This window comes from Sus scrofa, chromosome 14 (genome assembly GCF_054392235.1).
Source record: "Sus scrofa isolate SSC_HxYL_T2T_F1_AM1 chromosome 14, Sscrofa_HxYL_maternal_Yorkshire_Landrace_v2.0, whole genome shotgun sequence".
NCBI lineage: Eukaryota > Metazoa > Chordata > Mammalia > Artiodactyla > Suidae > Sus > Sus scrofa.
The window spans coordinates 19,372,246-19,392,598 of record NC_139396.1 but is presented as its reverse complement, the minus strand read 5'-3'; the positions used below and the strand labels follow the sequence as shown (position 1 = coordinate 19,392,598).

Here is a 20,353-nt window from a genome sequence, read left to right as displayed (position 1 = left end):
GTTTGTTTGGGGCCCTCTGTTCTTCTTGTATCTTGAACCCAGTATCCTTTAGATTTGGGAAGTTTCCAGCGATAATTTCTTCAAATATATTTTCCATCCCCTTATCTTTTTCTACTCCTTCTGGAATTCCTATTATGCATAGATTGGCCTGCTTTATATTATCCCATAGGTCTCTTATATTGCTTTCCAGTTTTTTGATTCAGTTTTCTGTCTGTTGACCGGATTGAGTGATTTCCATTATTCTATCTTCCATATCACTGATTCGTTTTTTTGCATTATTCATTCTGGTTTTTACTGCCCCTAGTTCAGTTTGCATCTCTGCAAATGAATGTTCTAGTTTTTCTTGGCTCCTCCTTATATTTTCTAGTTCCTTTCTGAGGATATCTGCATTACTGTTCATATCTTCTCTTAATTCCTTCAGTATTTTCACTATTTCTCTTTTGAACTCCAGCTCTGTCTGACAGAAGAGATCTGTTTCATTGTTGACTGTTTTAGGTGAGTTCTCCTGTCATATAGGACATTTTATGTGAATTGTGAGTGGGGCATCCAGGGTGTTGCGCCCTTTGATGTGTGCATTGGCCCTTCTTTCTGAATCACTGCATTGCTCCTGTCAGGTTGAGTCATTCTTTCGGGTCAAAGAATTCCTTCCTCCAAATGCTGGTGAATTCCAGTGGAAATCATGCAAATGGATTTAGGGGTGTCTGTACCTTAGGCAGGTGCACACATCTTCAGCATTGTATGGTCCTAGAATCTGGGGCCCTCGAAGGGTGAGGCTGATGGCATTAACCCTGTACAGCAGAACCTTCACAGGAGTGTGGTTGGCATGAGAAGCAGCAGTCAGCAAGTTGTGGGGATTCATGGATAAAAGATAAGGTAGGCAAGTGCTCTCCCAGGAAAACCCCGTGAGATTCAGTTCAGCAAGCACAGGGATTTCTGGCTCCTCTGTGGCACAGCTGGTAAGCAAGGACACCGTGCACATGGGGTCCAGATGGTGCAAGTCTCTAGAGCTGCCCAAGGGTGTTGGAAAGTATTGTAGGTCAGGCTGGTAAGCTGTATGAACAATTCTCCACTACTGTATCTCTATGGAAACCTAAGTCCTCAGGGATAGGCAGGACCTCTAGGGTCAGTGAGCTGACAAGGACAAAGGTGGGGAGGCCTTGTCTCTAAGGGAGGCTTGGGAGTGAGGCCTGGAGAGCCTGGGGAGTCCTTCTCTGAGAAGATATGGCTCTGATATTCCCAAACCTTTAGACATGGTCCCTGTTCTTTTCTGAAGGTTCAGGGTACTTCTATCTATGGGAAGTTCATCCCAAGATCTTGGTTCTCAGATCAGATGACCTGACCCTATTTTTCTTTATTCCACATCCAGCCATCAACCCAACAGGGAGCCATGTGGTCACTGTGTCCACCAGCTGACCCTACAGCCTCCTGCTTCCCTTCCCAAAATAGACCCCTCTATTGTGACTCAGCCCCTGGATTCCATACAGTGAACTGTTAGTGACCTCTAGGATGATATTCAAGAGCCTCAACCTGAACAGGCTTGAAAAATAACAAATAACTTTTTTTGTCTTTTTGCCATTTCTGGGGCTGCTCCCATGGCCTATGGAGGCTCCCAGGCTAGGGGTCAAATTGGAGCTGTAGGCACTGGCCACAGCCACAGCAACACAGGGATCCGACCCACATCTGGAACCTACACCGCAGCTCATGGCAATGCGGGATCCCTAACCCACTGAGCAAGGCCAGGGATCAAACCTGCAACCTCATTTGGTTCCTAGTCGGATTCATTAACCACTGAGCCATGACAGGAACTCCAACAACTAACATTTTATGAGCCATTCCTAAAATCTTCCCAGCTCACACCAATAGGTCAACTATTCAATCATAGCCACAAAGAAGGGTGAATCTGTGGCAGCCTTTGGAGCCGTGTGGAATCTCATTTTATAGCATTTGGGATTCCATACAGTTAAAAGGCCACTCGGCCTGCTTCAGCTTCCCTATTCATTAATCGATTAACTTCTGAGATTAGCAGATTGATACAGAAAAGACAGAAAAGAAGATGGGAGGCTATAGGCCTACCTGAACTCCTGACGCTAGTTGAGCATTTTGTAAAGGACCTGGCAGCAAGATCACAAACAAAAACCACCAAGCTATGAGCTTTATATCTCCAACAGATCCAAGGGAAGAGACACAAAAGAATACTTGCACCTTCCCAAGACCCCCTCCTAGGGGTCCATGATCATTTCAGTGACCCAGCGTTGGTGTTTCATTTGTAATCAGCTAGCCACTGGGAAAAAAAAGCTGTCCTCAAAGGTCTTGTGCAGACTCTTCACAGGAGATACTCTCATACCTACCTCAATGTGAGGGCTCCCCCATCAACCCTTACCATAGTTGACAGAACACCAGAGGTTCTATTACCAGCAATTACCTGAAACAACCTAGAAGAAAGGAAAACGAAAATTAATAGAAAACCTGGCTCAATTTTAGTTGATACAAGAGCTATACTCAGTACTTGAAACCCCACTCATTCTTTCATTTGAAATCTACGTGAAACCCTAAGCCTAACTGTAAACATAGCCAACTCTTAACATGCTACCCCGACCATAGCTGTGCCTTCTACTTTAAATTCCATCCTCATAAAACAGTACACCCCTCAGAGTAAGAAGGATGTTTCCAGAGTGCGGGTATCTAATAAGTTCAGAGAGAACTTTTATCTCAACCACTATTCTGTTTTGCTATGCACTATAGCCCAGTTAATCTATGTGACAGAGATCTCCTTTCTAATGTAAAAGGGCTACTATGTTTTCCCTGTGATGGAGATCTCACCTTAAAATTTCTTGATCATCCCCAACCCTGATCATTTATATCCCTTATACTCTGTCCTGAACATAAAAGAGGAAGAAGCTCAACAAAAGTTCTCTAATTGATTTGAGATGTCTGAAAATGTGTGGGCTACTTCTGACCCTGACATTGGAAGAATAAAAAATGCAGAACCTATAAGAATTCAGATAGATGTGGCTAAACCTCTCCCTAAGTTTCCTCCATAACCGTTAAAGCCTGAGGCAATACAAGGCCTCACACTCATTGTAGGAGGCTTATTTGCTCAGGGGTTTCTCATGTCCTGTGTGAGTTCCTGCCACAGGCCAGTCTTGCCTATTTGGAAACCTAATGGGATAGGTGTTTGCCCAGGAGCTGGGGGCTATTAATAAAGTAGTCATCCTCCATTTACCAGTTGTTCCAAAACTGGACACCCTTCTGCCACAAGTTTTAACTGACTTGAAATGGTTTACTGTTGTAGTTTTTTGTTCAAATGACTTCAGCATCCCTGTAGATCCAACAGCCAATATCTATGTCTATGTGTCTTTCCTTGGAACCATCAGGAGTAGACCTGGACGGTTTTGCCTCAAGTGTTTCCTGAGGCCCCTTCTTTCTTCCCCCAAGTAACTCACCAAGATTTAAGTACCTTCTATAGAGTTCCCATTGTGGCACAGCAGAAACAAACCCGACTAGGGAACATGATGTTGTGGGTTCAATTTCTGGCTTCACTCAGTAGGTTAAGGATCTGGCATTGCTGTGAGTTCTGGTATAGGTCACAGATGCAGCTTGGATCTAACATTGCTGTGGTGTAAGCTGGCAGCTGTAGCTCCAATTAGATCCTTAGCCTGGGAATCTCCATGTGTGGCACGTGCAGCCCTAAAAAGGAAAAGAAAAAAGCTAACGTTTTAAGTGTTTTCTAGTTCCCTGAGAAATCACCCATTTTACAAGATGCAGATGATCTCATGGTGTACTCTGCCACTATACAATTCTATGAGGCATGCATAAAAGCTTCCCTTTATTTGCTGCAATAGGTATCTGAAAAAGAGCACATAGAGAAAATTTCAGTTATCTCAACACTGGACATTATATAGGGCATAATCTAAACACTAAAGGAATCCAGCTGACTTCCACAAGAATTAAGCTCACACAGGACATTCCCAGGCTCACAACTAAGAAATCCACATTGTGGATTTCTAGATTTAGCTGGTTATTGCAAACTCTGGGTTCCAAATTTTATGAACTTACTGAAGTTCTAGTTCCTTAACCCCATCCTTGGGAAGATAAACATGAGCAGGCTTTTCTAAAGTGAAAACTACTGCTACAAGAGCCACCTGCCTTAGGGTTATTCAACTATTCAAGCATTTTACTTTATTTGTGCAGGAAAGGGATAACTAGACCCTGGGAGTTATGGAAGCATGTAGTAAACATAGCCCTACTGCCTGTTGTAGCATGCAACTTGATTCTGTTGCTCATGCCTGTCTCCGTTGTCTTGAAGTGACAGCCAGACCTGCAAAGTTAGTGAAAGCCTTGGCAAATTCCACACACTCTCCAGTCTTCTTAACTGTGAAATGACTCAGTGTTTTCCTGCAGGTAGATTAACTTCCTATGAGATCCTTGTGCTCTCACCACCTCATCTATATCTTAAACATTGCAATGCTCTCAGTCCTGCTACACTACTACTTTTATCTCAACAAGGAAAGCACTATGACAATGAGGTAATAATGTCCCATTTTGTGACACTGTCCTGATTAATGATATCTCTAAACCAATCCCAATCAAATCTTGTGTGTTGATGAGTTATGCTTACAATTGAGAAGGGATTTTCAAGCTAGTTATGCTGTTTCTACCCATGATGACCTAGTCAATGTTGGAGATGTCCTCAGGCAGAGCTCTGTGCCCTTTCCAGAGCATGCCAGTTGTCAGAGGGAGGATCTGTCAGTGTTTAAAATGATAGCCAGGATGCTTTTGACCAAGACGTTGGATCCAGTTCTGACAGAGGCCTGGAAAGGTTATAAAGGTGACAGCACTTTGAGATGATCTGTGATGCTTACAAAATGCCTGACAGTTCTCCCTCCTGTCCTTACTTGTTCCTCAAATGTGGCCTTAAGTGGTTTCTGGTCTGTACACTTTCCCATCTATGTGGGACACATTACCCAGGATGGAGGCTTCCTGCCGCTGAGAGGTGAGGACTACTGAATTTGGAAAACCTGACTTTTGATCAGTGACCCTTTCAGAGAAAGATCCTGATCTTTGAAGATCAAGGAGAGCTGTGAACATGAATTTACGGTACCTTAACTCAACTTGGAGTTGAGAAGGCCTGTAGAGGGAGCTCTCACACCTTACCCTTCATGGTAATTACCCTAAAAGGAGAATGTCAATTACTGACCCCAGCAGGAAGCTAGGAACCTTGCATTCCCAAACAGGAAGTTCACTTGGTTTCTACCCCAGCAGGAGGAGGGAAGACTGCCTTCTTATGCAAAAGCAAACCCTCCCAATTAAAAAAATGCTACAGTGTAGCCAATAAGAAGCCAACATCACCTGAACTTTTACTTTTCTCCAGTGAACTTTTCTTTCTTTGTCTTTTTTTCCTATTGATGTCATTTTCCCCTTGTCCTACCCTTCTTACTATAAAAGACTTTCATAGTGTGTAACCCCTTGGAGGAGCTCTCTGTTTGCCAGGTGGGATGCTCCCTGATACATGAGTCTTTTAATGAACCCAATTAGATCTTCAGATTTACTCAGTTACTTTTTTTTTTTTTTTTTTGGAGTGCCAATATCACTTACTTGGACGTCCCAGTTACTGCTTCTCCTAGTACAAGTGGATGCCTAGTGGCTCAGATTGCCCCATTCATTATCCATCCCCACTAAAATGTCAGTACAATGAATTGTGGTTACGGGCATAATGAAATTCTGCCTTCTCATATTTTTTAAAACATGGTTTTTAATTATTTTATATTTTAATTCATTGAGTTTTATTATATTTATAGTTGTACAACCATCATCACAACCTAATTTTACAACATTTCTAACCCTAAGCCCCATGCTGTCTCCTCCCAACCTGTCTCCTTTGGTAACCAAGGATATTCTTTTCTTTTCTTTTTCCTCAGAGAAATTTTTATTGTATTTTATTTTATTTTACTTTTTAAATATTTGTTTGTATAATGATTTTTGTGTTTTAGCAGTATAGCTGGTTTACAGTGTTCTGTCAATTTTATACTATACTGCATGGCGACCCAGTTACTCATACATGTATACATTTTTTTCTCACATTATCATCCTCTGTCATAAGTCACCAGACATAGTTCCCAGTGCAACACAGCAGGATGTCATTGCTAATCCATTCCAAAGGCAATAGTCAGAGTTCCCGTCGTGGCGCCGTGGTTAAGGAATTCGACTAGGAACCATGAGGTTGCGGGTTCAGTCCCTGCCCTTGCTCAGTGGGTTAACGATCCGGCATTGCCATGAGCTGTAGTGTAGGTTGCAGACGTGGCTCAGATCCTGTGTTGCTGTGGCTCTGGCGTAGGCCAGTGGCTACAGCTCTGATTCGACCCCTAACCTGAGAACCTCCATATGCTGAGGGAGCAGCCCAAAGAAATAGCAAAAAGACAAAAAAAAAGAAAAGGCAATAGTCTGCATCTGTTAACCCAAGCACGCCATCCATCCCACTCCCTGCCCCTCCCCCTTGGCAACCACAAATCTATTCTCCAAGTCCATGATTTTCTTTTCCATGGAAAGATTCCTTTGTGCCATATATTAGATTCAAGATATAAGTGATATCACATGGTATTTTCCTTTCTCTTTCTGACTTACTTCACTCAGGATGAGAGCCTCTAGTTCCATCCATGTTGCTGGAAAAGGCATTATTTTGTTCTCTTTTATGGCTGAGTAGGATTCCATTGTGTATATATACCACATCTTCCTACTCCAATCACTTGTTAATGGACAATTGGGCTGTTTCCATGTCTTGGCTATTGTGAGTAGTGCTGTAATGAACATGTGGGTTCATGTGTCTTTTTCAAGGAAACTTTTGTCTGGATATATGCCTGAGAGTGGGATTGCCAGGTCATAGGGTAGTTCTAGGTATAGATTTCTAAGGTATCTCCCTCCATACGGTTCTCCATAGTGGCTGTACCAGCTTACATTCATTCCCACCAACAGGGCAGGAGGGTTCCCTTTTCTCCACACCCCCTCCAGACTTTGTTACTTGTGGACTTATGAATGATGGCCACTCTGACTGGTGCGAGGTGGTATCACATGGTAGTTTTGATTTGCATTTCTCTTATAATCAACGATGTTGATCATTCTTTCATGTGCTTCTTGGCCATCTGTATATCTTCCTTGGAGAAATGTCTCTTCAGGTCTTTTGCCCATTTTTCCATTGGGTTGTTGGGTTTTTTTGCTGTTGAGGTGCATAAGTTGTTTGTCTATTTTAGAGATGAGGCCCTTGTCAGTTGCATCATTTGAAACTATTTTCGCCCATTCTGTAAGTTGCCTTTTTGTTTCCTTTGCTGTGCAGAAGCTTGCTGATTAGGTCCCATTGGTTTACTTTTGCTTTGATTTCTGTTGCTTTGGGAGACGGACCTGAGAAACATTTGTAAGGTTGATGTCAGAGATTGTGTTGTCTATATTCTCTTCCAGGAGTTTGATGGTGTCTTCTCTTACATTTAATTCTCTCAGCCATTTTGAGTTTATTTCGGTGCATAGTGTGAGGGTATGTTCTAATTTTGTTGATTTGCATGCAGCTGTCCAGGTTTCCCAGCACTACTTGCTGAAAAGACTGTCTTTTCCCCATTTTATGTTCTTGCCTCATTTGTCAAAGATTAATTGCCCGTAGGTGTTTGGGTTTATTTCTGAGTTCTCTATTCTGTTCCATTGGTCTGTCTGTCTGTTTTGATACCAGTACCACACTGTCTAGATGACTGTGGCTTTGTAATATTGCCTGAAGCCTGGAAGAGTTATGCCTCCTGCTTGGTTTTTGTTCCTCAGAATTGCTTTGGCAATTCTGGGTCTTTTGTGGTTCCATATAGATTTTGGGATAGTTTGTTCTAGTTCTCTGAAAAATGGTGTGGGTAACTGGATAGGGATTGCATTGAATCTGTAGATTGCTTTGGGTAGTATGGCCATTTTTACAATATTAATTCTTCCAATCCAGAAGCATGGAATGTCTTTCCATTTCTTTACATCTTCTTAATTTCCTTGTTTAATGTTTCATAGTTCTCAGCATATAAGTCTTTCACCACCTTGGTCAGATGATTGACTTTTTTGGGGTGCAACTTTAAAAGGTATCATATTTTTGTATTCCTTTTCTACTATTTCACTGTTTGTATACAGAAATGCGAGTGATTTCTGAATGTTAATCTTATATCCTGCTACTTTGCTGAATTTGTTGAGCAGTTCAGGTAGTTTTTGGGTTGAGTTCTTGGGGCTTTCTATATATAGTATCATGTCCTCTGCATACAGTGACAGTTTTACCACTTCTCTTCCTATTCAGATGCCTTTTGTTTCTTTTGTTTGTCTGCTTGCTGTGGCTAGGACTTCCAGCACTATGATAACAGTGGTGGTGGGAGTGGGCATCTGTGTCTTGTTCCAGATTTAGTGGGAAGGCTTTCAGTTTTTCTCCATTGACTATTATGTTTGCTGTGGGTTTGTCATAAATGGCTTTGATTATGTTAAGGAATGTTCCCTCTAGACCCACATTGGTAAGAGTTTTGATCATGAATGGATGTTGGACTTTGTCAAATGCTTTTTCTGCATCTATTGAGATGATCATGTGGTTTCTGACTTTTATTAATGTGGTGTATGACATTGTTTGATTTGTGTATGTTGAACGGTCCTTGTGAACCTGGGATGAATCCCACCTGGTCATGGTGTACGATCTTTTTGATATGTTGCTGGATTTGGTTAGCTAAAATTTTGTTGAGAATTTTTGCATCTGTATCCAGCAAGGATATTGGCTGATAATTTTCTTTTTTGGAGGCATCTTTGTCTGTTTTTGGAATTAGCATGTCGGTAGCATCACAGAATGTCTTTGGGAGTGTTTCTTCTTCTTCAACCTTTTGGGAACATTTAAGGAGGAAGGGTAGGATTTCCTCTTTGTGTGTTTGGTAGAATTCTCCTGTGAAGCCATATGGTCCTGGACTTTTATTTGTAGGGGATGTTTTTATGACATAGTCAATTTCATTTCTAGTGATCCGTCTGTTCAGTTGATCTATTTCTTCTTGATTCAGTTTTGGCAGGCTGTAAGTCTCTAGAAAGATGTCCATTTCTTCTAGGTTGTTGAATTTGTTGGCATATAATTATTGATAGTAGTCTATGTTTTTTTGTATTTCTGTAGCATCAGTTGTGACTTCTCCTTTTTCATTTTGTTTATTTGGGTTTCTTCCCTCTCCTCTTCTTGGTGAGTCTAGCCAGAGGTTTGTCTATTTTGTTTATCTTTTCAAAGAGCCAGCTCTTGGTTTGATGGATTTTTTCTATTGTTTTTTGAATCTCTACTTTATTGATTTCCTCTTAGATCTTTATGATTACCTTCCTTCTGCTGACTTTAGGTTTTGTCTGTTCTTCTTTATCTAATTCATTTAGGTGGTGGGTTCAGTTTTCAATTTGAGATTTTTCTTCTCTGTCGAGGAAGGCCTGTGTTGCTATGAACTTCCCTCTGAGCACTGCACCTAGAGATGCAGATGCACAAGAAGGCCTGGGATGCTCCACCACCAACTCCAGGGACTCTTGGACTGGGGAAAAGGCTGAACCAGCAAATCCCAAAGAATGGGGACTGAAAACTCATTCCAAGCCAAATGGAGAGCTATAGCTGTCACCAGCAGTTCCCAGCATGGAATCCATGGGCTGCGTCAAAACAGATGGGTCCAGGGGAGGCAGGAGGTGGCTGTAGGGTCAGCTAGTGGACACAGTGATCATGGGCCTCCCTGATGGGTTTGCAGTTGGAGGCAGAATAGGAGGAAAAAAGGCTCAAGTCATCCGATCTGAGAACCACGAGACTGGGATGATCTTCCCACTGCCAGAAGAATCCTGAACCTTCAGAAAAGAACAATGACCATGTCTACAGGGTTTGGGAATATTGGAGCCATATCTCCTCAGAGTAGGACTCCCGAGGCTCTCCAGGCCTCACTCCTCAAGCCTCCCTTAGAGACAAGCCCTCCCCACCTTTGTCCTTGTCAGCTCACTGTTCCCTGAGGTCCTGCCTATCCCTGAGGACCTAGGATTCCATACAGATAGGTTGGTGGAGAATTATTGATACAGCTTACCAGCCTGACCCACAATAGTTCGCACCCTCCTGGGGCAACTGGGCACAGGGACACATGGCTCTAGAGACTTGAACCACCTGGACTGCATGTGCAGGGTGTCCTTGCCTACCAGCTGTGCCACAGAAGAGCCAGAAACACCTGTGACTGCCCAACGGCTTCTCAGGGGATTTTCCTGAGAGAGCACTTGCCCACCTTATCACTTATCCATGAATCCCCATGACTTCCTGACTGCTGCTTGTCATGCCAACCACACACCTGTGAAGGATCTGCTCTACATGGCCATCTGTCCACCAGGCTCACCCTTCTAGGGACCCAGATTCTAGGACCATACAAATGTTGAAGGCGTGTCCACCCGCCTAAGGTACAGATGCCCCTAAAACCATCTGCATCATTTCCACTGGAAGTCACCAGCACTGGGGGAGGGGGGAATTCTTTGACCCGAAAGAATGACTCAACCTGACAGGAGCAATGCCGTGATTCAGAATGAAGGGTCAGTACACACATAGAAGCCCCAGATCCCCCACTCACAATTCACATAAAATGTCCCATACGTACATATAAACTGATGCCTGAAAATTCTTGCTTGACACATACATACATCCAGACACAGATGAGCAGTGTGCTGGTAAATGCTTATCTCTAGGAAAGTCAGGTAAGACTTCATTTATGGTATCTACATGGTCTAAATATTCCAAGCACGAGAAAATTCAAACTACCAACCTGATGTTACCAAACACAGAGCTGACTCTCCCAAGCTAGTATGAACCAGTTCCAGTGAAGTCCACACCTTTCCATATGAATATGGAATCCACACAATCCACTTACACTCTGAGTGGGATCCTCAACTCTCACCTCAGTTATGTAAGCAAAGGACATCACACGTGTGTGTGTGTGTGTGTGTGTGTAAATATATACGTATTGGACACACATGCACATTTCTACACTCAGCCTGATAACTGTAGAAACAGGCCACCTAAATTTACATACCTAGATATACACATAGTCTAAAGTTTTACAGACAAAGTCCTATATACCTTGAATATCCAACTGCCTCTCTTACTGATACAGGTTGGGACCTGGCACCCTTGGCTGCAGGGGCTGCAGTTGTTGCACCTGGACAAACATCTCCTGGAGAATGAAATACAGCAAAAGTATAAAGGATGAGAAAGAACTATGTGCTTGCTCATTTGGGACAAATTGTGAGAAAAAAAAAAAAACTTCCACTTCTGAAGAACAGAGAGCAAAAGCAGGGTACCATGCACACCCCCTACATGCACCACCACTAAAGGGGAGGGAAAACCACCTCAGCCACCCCCCTGGCCCAACCCCTGGACATGCCCCTACGCTCACCCCATAGAAGGAACAAGCTCACCCCTGCTCAGTGAGCAGGTGAACAAGGCAACCTGGTGATTGCTTCTGCACCTCTCTGCTGAAGCAGGTGTCCTGAATAAAGCCTTCCTGATTTTCTCTTCTGGCATCTTATCAATTGCTCTTGATTAAGGAAGGCCAAGAACCCTAGCTGGTAACACTCCAACTCTATACACATCCAAACCATGAATACAAACAGGTGCAACGTACCTACCAACCAGCTGTCCATGTTGAATACCCACATTGCTGTGGCTGTGGCATAGGCATGAAGCTGCAGGTCTGATGTGACTCCTAGCCTAGGAACTTCCATATGCAGCAGGTGTGGCCCCCAAAAGGACAAATAAATAAGAAGGGGAAAAACTGATCTCTAGGACCTTTAGTTCTTTAAGGCAAAGTTCTGCATCTATTTACCCCAAGCTCCCAGTCCCTCCCACTCCCTTCCCCTCCCCGTGGCAACCACAAGTCTATTCTCCAAGTCCATGATTCTCTTTTCTGTGGAAAGGTTCCTTTGTGCTATATATCAGATTTCAGATATAAGTGATATCATATGGTATTGGGCTTTCTCTTTCGGACTTTCTTCACTCAGAATGAGAGTCTCTAGTTCCATCCATCATGCTCCATCACAAGTCTAAGATGTAGTTCTCTGTGAATATTTTAATTTTCAACCAGGAAGAAAGAAATATTTTTTTAAATGAAAATGATGGGGTGGTTGGGGAGCTTGGGTTAATAGATACTAACTATTGCCTTTGGAATGGATTAGCAATGAGAACCTGCTGTGCTGCACTGGGAACTATGTCTAGTCACTTATGATGGAGCAGGATAATGTGTGAAAATAGAATGTGTACATGTATGTGTAACTGTGTCACCAGGCTGTACAGTAGAAAAAAAATTGTATTGGGGAAATAACTATTAAAAAATAATAATAACAAAGGCAGAATCAGGTCTGAAACACCAGCTGTCCTCCCTTAAGCTGGACAATAAAGACTTTTACAAATATATAAAACAATGAAAAAAATAAAAGATATATACTATGTAAAAAAATAAACGTGGATTGCATTCAATTTTACTTGCAAAAAACAGCTCTAAAAACATTTTAGTGAAACAGTTAACACTGATTTCTAGTGGAAAGAATCCTTTCTGCTATATATTATATAAATATTCTTCTTTGCACAAGTGGATTGTGATCCCTGAGAAGTATGATTTGTTCAAATGTTACATTAAATGATTTAAAAGGTAAAACATAAAATATTTACCAGCAATGTAATAATACAGGAAAAAGTAGTAAAGATTTCTGGTCTTGGACAGTAGGCTGTGTGACAAATCGTTGATAGACTGGGTCTTTCGGCACAAAGAAACATTAGTAAGGTCCTGCTCTTGATGCTACCAGCCCATGGTGGTCCAGGCCCATGCCTGTGGGAATGGCTTCAGAAGGCCGTAAGCCTCTAGACAGGGGCTGTTTTCCAAGAGAAAGTGCCTCCCTCAAAACCCTGGGTTTCCGTTGGGACCCTTCACTGTGGACATGGAGTTGGACTGAAGGAGAGTTAGGCGAGAGCACTGCACCCCAGGGACATCTCAGCTGGGGAGCCTGTAGAAACCTGAGGCTGCCCTGGGGAGGAGAGCTGCTTGGAGGTGGTTCAAGAGGCCTTGCTCTGGCTGGGGAGGCAGGATGGCAGCAGGCAGGTTGGCGGTTTCTAGAAGGGAGACAAGCCACTTGGAACGTGTGTGGAGCCAGTGTCCTGTGGCTGGCCCTGGGTGGGTCATGGGGAAAGCCTAGCCCCGCCTTGTGGTCCTCAGGCATCTGAAGCTCGCCTCACCAAACCTCTCTAAGGGGTTGGAACTGGAGCATACTCTGGCTAATGGGGGCGTGGAATGGGAGGGTATAGTCAGAAAATGATTCAGTGCTGGTGGGTGTTGTCTGTGGCCACATGCTCAGGAAAGGGTCTGCTCTGAGCTGGGCAGGATGTGACTCTCACTGCCACGGCCCAGAACGTTTCCCTCCATCCCGCCCAGAACTCACTTCTCAGGTCAGGCAACTGTGGCCTTGGATTCCACAAGGGATGGGCAACCAGGTGACTTCACCCAAGCTAGGACTCGTGGGCCTGAGGTGTTCTGTATTGGTTTCCCTTTTGTGGAAATACGTCTCTGCAGACAGGGCGCAGCATGTCAGGTGTCTCACGGCAGAAGCTGAGGCCTGGCTTTGAGATGAAGTGTGTGTTCCTATTTCAAGTCACTACTACTACATGTGGAGAGAGGCTGGTGCAGGTGGAATGCCTATGAAGGCTGCTTCCTTTGTAAAGGGGGGGGTGAAGCAGTGTAGCACAGAAGCAGGAAGATCATCTAGTCTGCTACTCTGAAACCTCCTAGGACACCTGTGGAGGTCAATTCGGTGCCTCGTGGCATGTACCTCCTTCTCCTGAATGGGCGGTTTTCTCACAATGGCACCTGACTCCTGCCTGCTTCTCAGGTTGTCCTCACTTTCCATTATTGGGAGCTGGAAGGGGAAGGACCCCAGGCAGCCTCTACTCCCATGACCCAAGTCACATGAGCCGCCCTGGACCCATGCTTCTCTTCGGAAGCCAACCCTGGATGGGAAGTGGCAAAAATGCAGGGGACACACACCGACTTCTCAGACTTCTCTCTGAGGAGCAGAACTGCATGGTGGGAGGGATTCAGGGCCATCGGGATGGGGTGGCACACCTTAGCCCCCGTGAAGTGTCCACTCTGAGTGGTTCGGAGAGGCAGGTGCATGCTTGGTGGGGCTGCTCTGCGTTTGTCTAAGGGTTCTGTATGCAGAGCGATCTTCTCAGCCTTTGAGAGGTGTTGTGTGAGGTCAGGAATGAAAGACAGAACAGATATGTGCTGAGCATCCCGAGAGGAAGGGTTAAGGAGGATATGAGGCCCTTCGACTTTAGACAGTGGAGGTCCATCAAAGGCCTCACGGTGCCTGGAAGGACCTTGGAGAAGGCCCTTACCTGCCAGTGACCTTGCTGAGGGGCATGCTCAGAGTAGATGGCCTCTCAGGTCCAGGACGTGGGGACAACCTGTGAGGACGAGGTGTCAGGGAGCTCCTCAGGGAGGCTCTCCAATCCCTGCTGCTGAGCTGAGCATTTCTCGGTAGACAGGGGCAGGCAACTTGGTGCGGTGGTCAAGATCGTGAAAATCCCACCACGACATCTGCACAACACACAGGTTCCTCGGGCCAAATGCCCTCTCCCACTGAGGTGTGCCCTCTGAGTCCCCAGAGAGCTTCCATCCATGTCGCCCCTTCTCCTCTTCCATTCACCCCTTTCCTTTCTCTCCACAGCATCTCTACTGCTGGGCACGGATGTGGTCATGCCCCCTGGGGCCTCACGCTCCTATCCTCCCCTCACTCCTGGCTCCCAACCCCAGCCAGCTTGGGAGCAGCACCTGCCACCGCCCATGGCCCCATTACTCCTGCCTGGCAGCACCCTATTGCAGCCACCTCACCCCATGACACCTCGGGTGACTCCTGCTGACCATGGCCCCATTGCCCCAGGGCTTGGCAACATCCCTGTCCCAGTCTGGTCAGGAGGGAGGTCAGCATTGCCCCACCAGTCTCAGGCCTTTGGGCGCCCTCAGGCCCCCCTCAATGGGAATGCTTCCAGGGCCCTCCTGGGGAGTGCTTTGTGTCCTGCACCCCTTTGCATAGCAAGCCCTGTGGGGGACAGTGGGGTGGCTGCCCCAGCTATTGCAGCAGCTCAGGCTGGCAAGGGAGGCTTGGCCCCAGGCCTTCCTCCTCAAGCTGCACCGCCAGCTGTCCAGATGGCCTTCATCCTTCCCCCAGGGAGCTCTGGGCCGTGGCCACATGGCGCCTCTGGGGCAGGCAGCCTTCATGCCTCCCAGCACACGGGCCCTCAGGAGGACGCCTCTCACCATAACAGCGTCTATCAGAACTTCCGACGCTGGCAGCGCTTCAAGTCCCTGGCCCCCAGCCACCTGCCCCAGAGCCCCGATGCGGAAGCTCTCTCCTGCTTTCTCATGTAAGTGACCTCTCAGACCCTCATTAGCTCAGCTGGAGCCTTCGCATATACAGGACCTTGGCATGGACTCCCTGCTTAGGTTTCCAGGCATCCTTTCACCTTGAAAGAAGGAGCATTGACAGCAATAGACCATCTCCATTGTTTGGGTCAGACAAGGTCCGGGGGCACATGAGCAGGGGCCACCACCACCCACCAGGTGTCCCCTAAGCCTGGTCCCAGAGATTGACCTAGGTCTCTGCTGGGCCATGCCCTCCAGCTCCAGGGCTGCTCAGGCAGGAGGAGGCCCAGATCTTGGACCTGCGCCAGAGCAGCTCCCTGCTGCGACAGCACCTCACAGGGCCCTGACAGCCCAAGGACACCCTCTCCTCACCCACTCGGTCCTGCTGCCCTGGGTGGTTTTCTCACTGGGGCCTGTCCCTCAACACCCCCCAGGTTCATGCAATTTGAGGCAGAGGATGAGATCAGGATGGGAAACGTGTCCTGCAGAACGCGGGCACAGGGCATGCCTCCTCCATCTCCACCAAAGCCTGCTCCTCAGGAACCCACATCCCGCAAAATGGGCACTCAGTCTGTGAATCACCTTCCTGCTGGACGTCAAGGCACAGGTAAGAGAGGCCTAGGCATGGTCCCTGTTCCCAGATTGGTCCTTTTCCCTCAAGGGGGCATTGGTCTTTCAACAGGGATAGCCCCCGAGGGAGTCTCAGTCACCCCTTTCCCCTCTGGGGTGTGGACCTGGTCCATTTAGAACCTCATCACCCTTCCCCCTGTCTAAGGGGCCCCTGTGAAATCTGCCTAACAAGTGTGCTGGTGGGGAGACCCTTGATCATTAGATGTTCCACACGTTCTCACACCTGACTTTTACCTGTCCCTGACTTGAATCTGGCCTCCCACAAAACCTGAGGCTCTGGATGCTCCTCCCCCTTCCCACATGCATATCCATTGCCCCACAACCATGCCCTCCCCTGTGCCTGCTCAGGGGTCAGCTTCTGGGCGCTGGGTCCCCTCACTTTCCCTTTCTCCTGCTCTGCCTCAGCCTGTGCTCCAAGGAAACACGGCCCCAGGGTCCAGCACACCCACCCAAAGCCACGCAGAGCCTGGCAGCTGCTGGAGAACAAGGCCCCCAAGGAGATTGCCCCTGAGGCTCGCAGGGAGCATGGGGACATCCCACAGGCACTGGTGGGTCCTGGCCCCTCAGCCACAGGGGAGTCAGATATGGAATGTCGAGACGATGGATATGAGGTGCCACAGGACGAGGACGGCTGCTTCCCAGACCCGGATCTCCTCAGCTACGTGGACAAGCTGTGTTCCCAGGAGGACTTTGACACCAAGGTGGGCTGTGCCTGGAGTCTGAGACTCCAGGATTCCAGGGAGAGATGCTCTTAGCACCCTAGTTCTGGCTTTGGCCCAGGATAATGGGATTTATGCTCTGGTCCTTGACCCTGACATCTGTGTGTCTTCCTGTGTGTCTGAGTGTACTTTGGTGCATGGGATGTGTATATGTGGATGTGTAAGTTGTACATGTGTGTGTGTCTCTCTCTTTGTAGGCCTTTGTGTGTCTGTGTCGGTGCCTATGTGTTTGTGCTTTGGAGCCCATGTGTCTGCATGTGCACCTGCTTGTGAGTGTGTGTGTGTGTGTTTATGTGAGAGTAGACAATACCTATGGGAGTTTGAAAGCTCCCCCTTTGTGAGGGGGACTCTGGATTGGCCTCTGCTAGTCAGATTTCCCCCCAGCCTTCCCGCCTCCCAGGGCACTCCTGCCAAGGCTGCTCACAGCCTCTTCCTTCCATTCCAGGTGGAGTTGTTCATTCACCCATGATTCCTGCCAGAGTTGCTTACCCCAGAACCAGAGCTGGATCTCTCAGGCCTTGCTGAGGAGCAGGAGGAAAGACTCTCCCCTGAAGAGGTGGCCAGGTGAGGGACTGACACTAGGGAGACTGGGGGCAGGGTGGGAACCCAGGTGACCCTGGAAATCCAGGAGGAAAGGACCCAGGTCAGCCAGGGCCGGGGAGGGCCCTAGAGCAGGAGGCCCTGAAGGCTCTGTCCCTCCCTCCCCTGACGGAGAGGCCCTGCACCCGGGAGGCTGCCCAGGTGGGTGCAGGGCAGGAGGAATGGAAGGGGAAGAGGGGAGCCGGGGACAGGGCAAGGACCCTGCTGGGGAGAAGGTCCAGGAGGAAGGCAGGAGGGCCACAGACTCTGTCTGTGGATGTGAGTCCCATCTCACCTCCCCCTGCCCATAAGCCCCGGCTCTCCCTGGAGGGTGCAGAGCAGTCACTGTCCACCTCTCTCCCACCAGCTAGTGCAGACACAAGTCCTGGCCTTGGAGGAGGACGACGGGGTGCCAACCACTCCCAATCACAGGGCACCCCACCTGGACTCAAGACCTTCAGAGTCTGTGGCCCAACAAGATGCCCAGAGGAATGAGCAAGGCCCACAGCCCGGGGTCAGAGATGAAACCTGGACACCCCAGATGGATTTCCATGGCCATCTAAGGCACCCCCAAACAGAGAGGGGCCTGTTCAGGCACAAAGGCTCTGTGCCCTCTCCAGGATATCAGGAGCCCCCTCAGGCTGGAACTGCACAGCCATTTCCTCGCCAGGGCACCAAGCGCTCGGGCCCTCCATCAGGACCCAGGGCCAGCAAGGTTCTCAGGGAGGCCTCTCCTCTTAGTGGAGCCCCAGGGCTGGGTCACGGGTTCAGTGAGGATGAGGAGGAGCTCCCCAGCCTGGCCTTCCTCTTGGGCCTTCACCACAGCCTGCTGCCCTGGGGGCTGCCACAGAGCCCTGTCCCTGCCTCGGGTCTTGTCTGCACTGCAGGGCAGAGGGCCCAGCAAGCTTCCCAGGCCCCCGTGCGCCAGAGAATGGGCCTCAGCTCAGGCCCCCTGGAAGCTGCCAAGTCTAGAAAGCGGGCTCAGTGTGGAGGCCTGGCTGCTGCTGAGGAACTGGTGATGGAGAGCTGCTTTTGTGCCGTTCTGCCCTCTGGACACTCACCAGTCATGAGAATGGAGGCTGGAGGCAGCCCTTACCTCTAGAGAGTTTCTCTCTGCCTCTCTGAAGTGGCCAGATGACAGGCTGGGGTGATTCTCCAATCATCCAGGGTGTCCTGTGTGGGTGGCTTAGCCAGAGAAGAAAAGGCTTGTCTGTCAGGACGGGACTTTCTGCTTCACTGCCTTGTGGGTGGGAGAACATCCAATAGTCTCAGCTGGATTTCTGCAGTGTACAATATGGTGGAAGCAGATGCCTCATAGTCCCAATGAGGATGAAGCAAAGGGAATGGGGAGTGGAATTTCATGGCCTATTAATGTCTTGGGTGGAGTATTTCATCTTGTCAAGCTCAGTGGTCCCACCCTCACCAGCCCACTGGCATCAACCCCCTGGTAGCTTTCAAGTGAGCAAAGCCTAGGACTTTCACTAGACCAGGCGTAGTGTTCCTGTTGTGGTGAAGAGGGTTAAGGATATAGGGTTGTCTCTGGGAACTTCCATATGCCACAGGTGCAGCCCCCAAAAAAGAAGAAACAAAAACAAAACCCCTGAAAAGTCTAGAATTAATGTTAAGGTGCAGGGGCTGTACATGAGGAATTCTCTAATGTTATTCAATCCATAAAAAATGAAATAATGGGAGTTCCTGTTGTAGCTCAGCTGTAAGAATCCTGACTAGTGTCCATGGAGACATGGGTTTGATCTCTGGCATCGCTTAGGAGGTTTGGTTTCTTTCACTGCTGTCAGCTGTGGTGTAGGTGTCAGACACACCTCAGATCCTGCTTTTCTGTGGCTGTGGAATAGTGCAGCAGCTGCAGCTCTGATTTGACCCCTATCCAGAAACTTTCATATGCCACAACACAGCCTTAAAAAAAAAGAAAAAATTGGGAGTTCCCATCGTGGCTCAGCGGAAACATATCTGACCAGCATCTGTAAGGATGCGGGCTTGATCCCTGGCCTCACGCAGTGGGTGGAGGATACTGCGTTGGCTTGAGCTGTGGTGTAGATCACATAGCAGCTCAGATCTGGTGTTGCTGTGGCTGTAGCTCTGATTAGCCCCCTGGCCTATGAACCTCCATATGTTGAAGAGTGTGGCCATAAAAAGACCAAAAAAGAAAAGACAAAATTGAATGCAATAGAAATTGCAGAAATGAAAGTTGAACAGACCATAACCAAATAATATTTTAGGGAGATTCCATGTGGCTCAGCAGATGAAGAATCTGATTGGTGTCCATGAGGATGCAGGTTCAATCCCTGGCCTCATTCAATGTGTTAAAGGATCCAGTGTTAACATGAGCTGTGATGTAAGTCACAGATGTGGCTTGGATCTGGCATTCTCTGATTTGACCCCTAGGCTGGATCTTCCATATGCTGCAGGTGTGGCCCTAAAATGACAATCAATCAATCAATATAATAATCAAACCGTGGTTTAATGGACAATACATTCACAGAATCATAGAAATTACCAACATCCACAAGGTGGGGATTTGTTTCGTATTTGTTTCCAGTGAGCCGTGATGGGAACTCTGAGTGTTGCATCTTGTCAAACTTCCTGATGCTAACCTCACCAGCCTACTGGTATCAACACCCAAATAGCTTTAGGAAGAGCAAGACCTAGGATTTTAAAAAGACCAGGAATAGATTTCCTGCTGTGGGGAAGAGGGTTAGGTATCCAGCATTGTTCCAAAGAACTTCCATGTGCCATGAATGTGGCCCCCCAAAAAAGGAAAAAAAAACAAAAATAAAACCGAAAAAAGTCTAAGATTAACATTAAGGTGCTTGGACTGTAAATGAGGAATTACACTAATGTTCTTCAAGCAATAAAAGGAATGAAATAGAGGGAGTTCCTGTCACAGCTCTGAGGTAATGAACCCAACTTCTATCCATGAGGACATGGGTACAATCCCTGGCCTTGCTCAGTGGGTTAAGGATCCGGTGC

At 47.3% G+C, this 20,353-nt stretch overlaps 1 protein-coding gene across 1 annotated transcript in view; it reads left to right on the top strand.

Annotated features, from left to right (window-relative positions):
* LOC146396388 (NUT family member 2G-like) overlaps window positions 1-20,353 on the top strand; it is a 65,467-nt gene that overhangs the window by 31,699 nt on the left and 13,415 nt on the right. Inside the window, exons 5-9 of the mRNA XM_084994476.1 lie at window positions 14,743-15,439; window positions 15,872-16,044; window positions 16,473-16,768; window positions 17,232-17,350; window positions 17,733-19,156. Coding sequence (XP_084850602.1) covers window positions 14,743-15,439; window positions 15,872-16,044; window positions 16,473-16,768; window positions 17,232-17,255 — 1,190 coding nt within the window. The 3' untranslated portion in view covers window positions 17,256-17,350; window positions 17,733-19,156. The remainder of the gene's footprint in view (window positions 1-14,742; window positions 15,440-15,871; window positions 16,045-16,472; window positions 16,769-17,231; window positions 17,351-17,732; window positions 19,157-20,353) is intronic.